Source organism: Lepidochelys kempii, chromosome 6 (assembly GCF_965140285.1).
Source record: "Lepidochelys kempii isolate rLepKem1 chromosome 6, rLepKem1.hap1, whole genome shotgun sequence".
In the NCBI taxonomy this organism is placed as follows: Eukaryota; Metazoa; Chordata; order Testudines; family Cheloniidae; genus Lepidochelys; species Lepidochelys kempii.
The window spans coordinates 43,898,233-43,906,920 of NC_136385.1; the positions used below are offsets into that span (position 1 = coordinate 43,898,233).

General features: G+C 39.5%; 1 protein-coding gene across 1 annotated transcript; it reads right to left on the minus strand.

Moving 5' to 3' along the window:
- Positions 1-4,180: 4,180 nt before the first annotated feature.
- On the minus strand, positions 4,181-7,915 carry FSHB (follicle stimulating hormone subunit beta). Its single transcript, XM_073350648.2, has 3 exons — positions 7,857-7,915; positions 5,903-6,062; positions 4,181-4,417 (listed from the first exon to the last, which is right to left on the minus strand). The coding sequence occupies exons 1-3, from the start codon at positions 7,913-7,915 to the stop codon at positions 4,181-4,183; spliced, it is 456 nt and encodes a 151-aa protein (XP_073206749.1).
- Positions 7,916-8,688: the final 773 nt, after the last annotated feature.

Genomic DNA, 8,688 nt, shown 5'->3' on the forward strand with positions numbered 1-8,688 from the left:
CTCTACTCTGTTAAAGTCAATTGGTCATTGACTTTGATAAGAGCAACATTAAACCAACACTGAAAGCTTTTGTAAATCCTTTTGTTCTACTAGTAACATGTCTCCAAACTTTTATCTCATTTACTGACAGTGTTGAGTCTCACCAGTGCTTCATGGTGAGACTTCAACCTATTGAGAAGTGTTGTATCTAGTTACCATAATAGCCAGAGCTGGGCAAGTACTTCAAAGTCTTACTCAAATAATTAATTGAAGTCATTTTGGACCTCATAACTAATTGGTGTTCATGCTTGCAAGTAGTGCAGCCTCACCCCATTGGCACCCCCTCATCTCTGATTGAAGCATTACCTGGGATCCTTGTCTCTAGTGCTCACTACCATGCTCTCCCTCAGCCCTACAATAGCCTTTCCCAACCTTCATCTTCTCCTGACTCTCCTTCTGGGTGTTCTGTGGCTTAGCCCTCCAACCAAGTAACATGAAAGCCTAAACTCCTTTTAGGGTAATACAAATGAGTCCACATAAAAATCCAAACAAATCTTCAAAATAATACCCTTTTTACACCTCTCACATACTGTAGTTCCCTTGTTGGACCTACCTCAGAGCTTTGCTAGCAGGGGATGACACAGGTCCTCTAGAGTTCTCTCTCCATTGTTTCCTGTCTGTACCTGTCTGTTTCCTGTCTGAACCCTACCCTAGGGCTTCTTCCCAGCTGAACTCCTCCAGTCTACTTATAAGGCCTATATCCACTGCCTTAGTTCAGGAGGCAATTAATCACCCATGTGCAGAGCATAACTAATTGGGGTTCTTATTCTTGCCTTGGTGGTGATGTGGGTTCAGCCCCATCATAGTACCCCATTGAAGTTTACTACCTGCAGACAGCTGAGTGACAGATTAGTGGCAAGGATATTCATGTAACAGCCAGTTTTAAACAAACTGGACATTATGTGAAAAGCAAATTTTGAATATTCAAACTGTGTCCAACAGACCAAACTACTAAGTCTCCAGCCTTTGATGTCTGTATGACTTTCTGGAAGATATGATTTAGTCAGTGCAAGCTATTGGGCTCAATGCAGTGCTGACTGGGTGAAATTCTATGGCCTGTGATATATAGAAGGTCAGACTAAGTGATATAATGCGTACTTCTGGTCTTAAAATCTATGGAGAATAAAAGGTATAGCATGTTACCTGCAGTATGTGTCCAATCAAAACAAGCCAACAGAAGTGGAACTCTGAAGATCCACCACTGTAATGACTTGCTGATGAACAATGTACAGAAGAAGTAGTAGACAAATAAATGTTTGGGGGGTGTAGAGGACCAGCTCAAGGCCTATGCACCATTTAGGTTCCATATAAGACCATGATACAAAACTCAGTGAAGTCAATGGAAAGCCTTCAACAGGGGTAGTGCACAAGCCTTGCGCTGGCCTTCTGCATAGCTGAGACTTTAGCCCTAGGTGAACATGCTTATGAACTCATAAGCTGCTCATGGGCAAGTCACAAACAGAAAAAGATGGTAAATTCAACAAATAAATGTTTTACTATGCTTCATTTCCACAGCTCTAGTACTGACAAACATAAGCATTATTGTGTGGCACTGTGTAAATCTCTAGCCTTTTAAAAGTATGTTTTACAAGTAGCTGTCCCAAAATGTCCTGTGAGAGAGTCTGTTGGATCTCACAACTTAAGGGAAATGTGTTGGGACAGTGGTGCATGAAAGGATGTGGCAATTCAGTAGGAGGTGCTCTATTCCCTCAGTCTTTACTAAGCAAAGCCCAGGTAAAGGGAAGTGCAGATCAGATGTAAAGTGAAGTTGTGACAGCTTGCAGTTATTAACAATCATGGTTTTTCTGTCAGAGTTGATGTTATGATGTTAACCCTAGTGTTGTTTCACCTCAGTAACCTTCATTTTCTGAGTTAAACTTTAAACTTCAAGACTTTCATTATAATCCTGATTTTGAGTCTCTGGCCCATTTAATCAAAATTACATAATGCACCACTGCCCTCTGTTGGACAAAATGTATCTGTGTTTTTACAATAGATTGTGGGATCCCATCTGGCCCAATACTGGGCTGATGTAAACACAGTTTAGATTAGCAAACTAACTAATTACTACCGAGATATTGCAACGTAAATTATGAGATCAAGAAAAAAAATTAATGATTTGAAGAATACTTTGTTGATGGAGTGTAACTTTTTCAATAAGACCTTTACAAAAGAATAAAATGATGTAAGTGCAGCAAAATCCTTTTTAATATTCCAAGAGTCATAAACAAGCACAGATAGAATTTACAGAAGCACTTTTGAAGGCACATTTATTCTCTCTCTCTCTCTCTCGCTGCAGATAAAGACCTGATCCTGTAATACTTATTCAGTTAAAATTCCCTTGCCTGACTAAGGAGTGGTGGTTTGGGGCCAATATGAGTAATAACCTTGATTCTGATCTCACACCAATGCAAATCAGAAGTAGCTCTATTGACATCAATGGAGTTATTCTAGTATAAGACTGGCCGAAGCGAAAAGAGAATCAGGTTCAATATACATATTATTGTTCTGTCTCATAACTTCGGTAGAGCAATAAAGACCTCCAAAATGACATCTCACAAACAAAATTGTGATGAGGACTATTTTTTTCAGTAAAAAAGTCTTAGAAATTAAATAAGTTAAATACTATTGATGAGAGATTTTCCTATTAACAGACAATCTCCCCTAGATAATTATATGCATAATAACCTTAAGCATTAATATCCATTGGTACATACAATGGACTAAACATTTTCTCTACTAGTCTGAGGAATATACCATATAGAATCAATACTAAACTAATATCATCACTGCAAAAAAGACAATTGTGGAATATAAAACTGTTGTAAAGATCTAAAAAAATCTACTATCACATCAATTGTGTGGAACTGTATGAAAGAATAAGGGATCTTGCCAACCTAGGCCTTGATCTTCCCAAGACATATATATGTGAATAACTATACACACAGTGTCTAAAGTTAAGCAGTGTGCCTTTGCAGGATTGGGGCCTAGGTAAGAAAGATACCTTTCATTCTTGTGTAGAATTCCACAATGAAGGGGAAATATGACGACTCTGAAAAGATTTGAGATAAAATGTTCAAAAGCAACTAAGTGACTGAGCACCTGAAGTCCCATTTTCAAAAGTGACTTAGAAGCCTAATTCCCATTGACTTTCAATTGACTCACTTTTTAGAATGGGACGTAGGCTCCTAAATCACTAAGGGTACATCTATACTGCAGTTAAACACCTGTGGCTGACCCAAAGACAGCTGATGTGGGTTCGCAGGGCTCAGGCTATGGGGCAGATTAACTGGGGTGTAGACACTTGGGCTTGGGTTGGAGACCATGTTTTGGGACCCTCCCACCTTGCACGGTCTCAGAGATTGGGCTCCTGCCCAAACCTGAACATCTACCCAGCAGTTTTACAGCCCTGCAGCCTGTGCCCAAGTCAGCTGACTAGGGCCAGCCGCGGGTGTTTAATTGCTACGTGGACCTACCCTAAGACCTACCTGCAAATATTACTCTTGGGCTTTGTTTCTAGATCCTTATAATGAGCAAGCTATTAATATCTTTACATGTACATGATGCTTTACAAAACACATTAAAAATGAAGGTCCCAGCCCAGAGAGGCGTACAGTCTAACTTAAATAATTAAGATATGCAGGATAAGAGTAAAAATATAGGTGTGCAGACATTGCTGAGAAGGTGATCAATGATGGAAGGGTTTTAAAAATAAATGTGTTCTAAGGGGGAATGGAATGAGGGGGTAAAAGCTGCTTGGTGGGAAGCTGTTTGAAGCAAAAGGGATGGCATGGAATAAGATGCGAAGCTGAGAGCAGCAGGAGACAAATGGAGTCATGAGGGGAGACAGAATGGAGGCATGTAGAGAATGGAAGGGAGTGTTGGATGAGATAAGGGCAGAAATGTCAGAAGGGCGACGAAGTTGGTCACAGAGAAACTGACCTTGATTTGTAATGTGAGAGGAAGCCGCAGCGGACAAATATAAGATGTAGCTCTCCATTTTATATAGTGCTAATTGTTTTAAACTTGGCTGTATGTAAATTTCTTCGTTTGCTGTCCCTCCCTCTTTGTACCATTTTAATACAATACATTTACATATTTGAACAGAAAACCAAAACTAGACTAACATCTTCAGTTCTCCTTATTCTTTGCTTTGGTTTTGGTTGAAGGAGCAGTAGCTTGGTCCTAAGCCTCTCACAGTGCAGTCAGTGTTGTCAATATCACATGACTCACAGTGGCACTCTGTAGCCACTGGGTATGAATAAAATGATTCAGCATGGTCAGCACAGCCAGGGATCTTCACTGTTTCATAAACAAGCTCCTTGAAAGTACAGGTTTGCTGAACTGATGATGCTGGTGGGTACTTATACACTGGATCCTGAAAATGACAGGAAGGAAATATTTGACTTGAAATTAGTTTGAGACCTGTGATTTTTCTCAGAGTTTGTAAAAACTAGAATCTGCATGGCGGATCTGACCCAAAGCCCTGTGAACTCAATGGAAAGAATCCCCACTGACTTGTTAGGCTTAAAATTACAACCAAGTCTTCCAGTTTTCTCCTTTCAAAGACCCGATGTAGTAAATACATGCAACTATGGTGTAACTATAAATGATTATTGTTTTTAGAACTCAAAGTAACTTTTATATGAAAGGCACAGGCGTCTATTTGGTAATGATTGGATACGTAAACTCCAATGCAACCACCAGATTATATCCTTTTCCAACCCAGTATTAAACAGAAATTGGCACAAGGCAGAGTACTAGACAGGAGTCAAAATATGGCCAACTTCTCAGCTGTACAAACTTTGTGATTATGTACCATCTCTGTAATGGATCAAATTGGGACACCAAACGTGAGCATCTTCAAAACTGAAGGGAAGATCCATCTGGAGCTAAACTTTAAGGCTTGGGGCCATCTTTAGTATCTATGTTTTTCCATATTTCTGGTTCACAATACATTCAAAACCTATGCTCGTTACACTGAATAACACAAGAAAGATTTGTTAGTATCTTTACTGTGAGAAAACAAATACATAGTTTATAATCAATCATTTATGCTAATTCTTGACTCAAAATACTTGTTAAACTCTATACTGGATTGTCTTACAGAATTGACTAAGGTTTATATTTTTGATTTTGTATTGTGTTACCAAATGTGGTAGACTCTCAGTTGCTCTCAGGTATAATCACTAAGGCCAGATTCTGCTGTCAATGACACAGAAGCAATTCCCAGTGACGTTGATGGGAGCTATGCCAGAGTAACTGGGAGCAGAATTTGCCTCCACATATCAGCTTTCTTCTGAAAGGCTCTTTAATACCCAATCCTGCACAATGCTGAGCACTGCTTTGGGCTGCTGAGTGCCCTGATGTCACTGGGAGTTAGGAGGACTTAGTATTGTGAAGGAGCACTCAGCAACTTGTGACAGTAGGCCCTGAATATTCATGTCATAAAGCAAAGTCTTTTTAAAATTAAGGGAACTATATAAACCAACATTCCATGAGATGCACAGTGTTTATGTATGCATAGAAGGAAGGACAGTTGATAAGTGGCTTTCAAACAAAATTAATTAAAGGTTGATTTTCTTTTTTTACACAATCCACAGTTAGGAAACCTGTGTATGCAGTTGAATAAATGCTGAATTTAAGGAGACCAAGCACCTTTTCACTTGTCTCTCTGTACTTCAAGACAGCTGTGGCATTCACAGCTCCACTTCATAACACACATTGATTATTTAAGGCTGTTTCACATTTAACTGGACCCTGCCTGAGTCTTCTCATTACAGACTGTAAGACTGGCTTGTTTATATTCATTTTTGGGGAGTATTTAATTCCTGTCCATTATTTTGACAACTTAGATTCTCACCCTTGTGAAGCAGTATCCAGAGCACCAAGTGGCATTCACATTAATGCAGAACTTGCACTCCTCCTTCTCCACTGCTATGGTGATATTGGACAGCTCACAGATATTACCACAAATTGCTTTCCAGCAAAGTAACAGCAAGTAACAATTAATTGTCTTCATCCTGTGGTATAAAGCAAACGGTTCAGACTGGAAGAACACGTAGAGTTATTTGAAACATGAGATTTCTGTGGAAAAAGACAAAACCTGTGTTGATTGTCCTATTATCCACAAATGCTAATACAAGAACAATTTTTCTGCAACATTGAGGAACATTAAACACACACTGGTTTCAGAGTAGCAGCCGTGTGAGTCTGTATTCGCAAAAAGAACAGGAGGCCTTGTGGCACCTTACAGACTAACCCATTTATTTGAGCATCAGCTTTCGTGAGCTACATCTGCCGTGAATGCATCCGATGAAGTGAGCTGTAGCTCACGAAAGCTGATGCTCAAATAAATGGGTTAGTCTGTAAGGTGCCACAAGTCCTCCTTTTCTTTTTATTAAAAACATACAGCACATTCAGCAAAATACAGTTGTAGGGTTATTGTTAAGGGAGACTGGTTTTGTTAAATGACTAGAACTATATATCCAGTAATTTTTGAGAGAAAATGATTACAGCACACCAAGACATTTTCTATGAATAAACCCTATCTTAATTCTTGTTACAAAGAATCCTGGTAACATTCCTCTTCTGAAAAAAACTAGTGTAAATACATTAGAACTAAGGAATAGTAATGGTAAGGAATAATCAATTTTTAAAAAAGCAATTAAACATACATTTGCAATTTCAAAAACACCACAAATCCAACCAACAAACCTTAATTCAAGAGCTGATGAAAATTCACATGTATTCTACTTGTTTTGCTGGTAATAGCTGTAGAGAGAGCAAAGCCCCAAGCTTGCCTTTTATACTAAATCATGTGTAACTTACACCTTGAAGATTTGCAGGGTATTAATATAGTTTGGTGCGTGGTGAAAGAGGATTAATTGTTAGCCAGACAGTGAGATCAAATATTGTTTTTTTAAAAGCCATACTCTAAATTCAGCAGATGATGAGGCATGTTATTGTCACAGAAATAATAAGTTAAAAATTTTATCCATTAGCATGTATTGTAATTATTATTTAAATGGTAGCATCATTTGGAGCCGATGGAATAGCAGATATATTTTCTGTCAATAACTGTTTGAATTAAAAAACAAAGGGTGAGATGTTCACACCCTTTTTGTGATGTGTTAATGGAAACATTAAATTATTTGTTGTGAATTATAAACTCCAACATTCAGTAGGTTTTTCTGGTGTGAGATAAAAGCATAAAGCTGGGATTTAGAAAACAGAAGTCAAGTGAACCATTATAGTGCTAATCCCCGTTCCTCTCCAAATCATCCATTGTGCTGCCAGAGGACCCCATACCTCCATGTTTTACTCCCATGTAGGGGAGTGGAAACCTTGTAAATTTAAACTGGTGGCATTTCCTTGGAATTCTTCTGCTGGTTTTTGAGTGGTTCCACCATTAAAGTCATGGGTCTGTGAGAGGCATAAGAGGCTTCCACGTGGAGGCCTCTGCTCTCCCTGCTCCTACTCAGTGTCCTTCTTTCCCTGCAGCCCCTGAAGAACAAAGCTCCTACAGCAGCTGTGCTGCTTCACTGGCAGGAGCCATTTCACTGACCATCTGCTACCTCTGAAGACCCGTCAAAGATGGACTTCTGCACCATGGAGGGGGAAGCTAGGTAAATCATTGCACACTCTCTCCAGTAAGGTGCATTGGTTTCCACTATGGGCTTTTAACAGGGGGATCTAGCAGTGTCCAGCTGTATTCTCAGCTGTAGGGGCAGTAGCTTGCAGAGCACCAGTGTTAGGCTTTTGCAGGACTGAAGAGCAGGGGGCATGTAGAAGATGCCGCACTCCCCTATTTGTACCTTTTCTGCTGTGATCGGCAGATGAGAGATCCCCTCTGCTGTAGAACGGCAGGGAGCATTTTGCCCACAGTGTGCTGCCAAAGCAATAGAGATGTAGTCAGAATAATAAATTCTATTTTAACTTTCTGGACACATTAAAAACAACCAACCAACCAACCAGCCCATAGCATTAAATTGGCTTATCCCCCTGAAACGGCTACTAGATTCAAAGTTAAAATAATAACAACGATCCACATCAAAAATTGTCCAACTAACAAGCTACTTCCTGTGAAGATAGGGAGAGTAGAATGGATTTGAACACCACTGCCCCTACTGGTTGGAATGCTTGGTCTGCTCAAGTGGTAATAGGTTTCTGTTAGCGGAGCTGCTTTTTTAGCTCTCTTTGGCAGAAATACGATTTTGAGAGGGGCTGAACAGGTTAGCTGAACTTCAGGTACCTCCAACCAAAAGATGTTAAGAGGCCTGTGTGTATTCCTACATTCAAAATGAGTATACTGCCAGCTAAGGGCATCTTTAGTATAGGTATCCCCTCACTACTTAAAATTGAGCCTGACTTGCAAAGAGGCCTCATCCTGGCATCCATTTGTCCCCCTTCATGTGCACTATTTTGATGAATATTTTTCACACTAGCACTTGTGTATACAGGTGATGGCATGTCTATTAGAATTGGCTGGATGGCATCAATTCTGTTTCATGACAACTTTCAAGGTTTCAGAATTTGTTTTTGTTCCGCATTGGAATAAAAACAATTTTTTAAAAAGGTTTTGCTAAACAGAATTGTGTCAAAATGTCATTTTCAGTGCAAAAAAGTCAGGTTTTCAATTCATCTCTC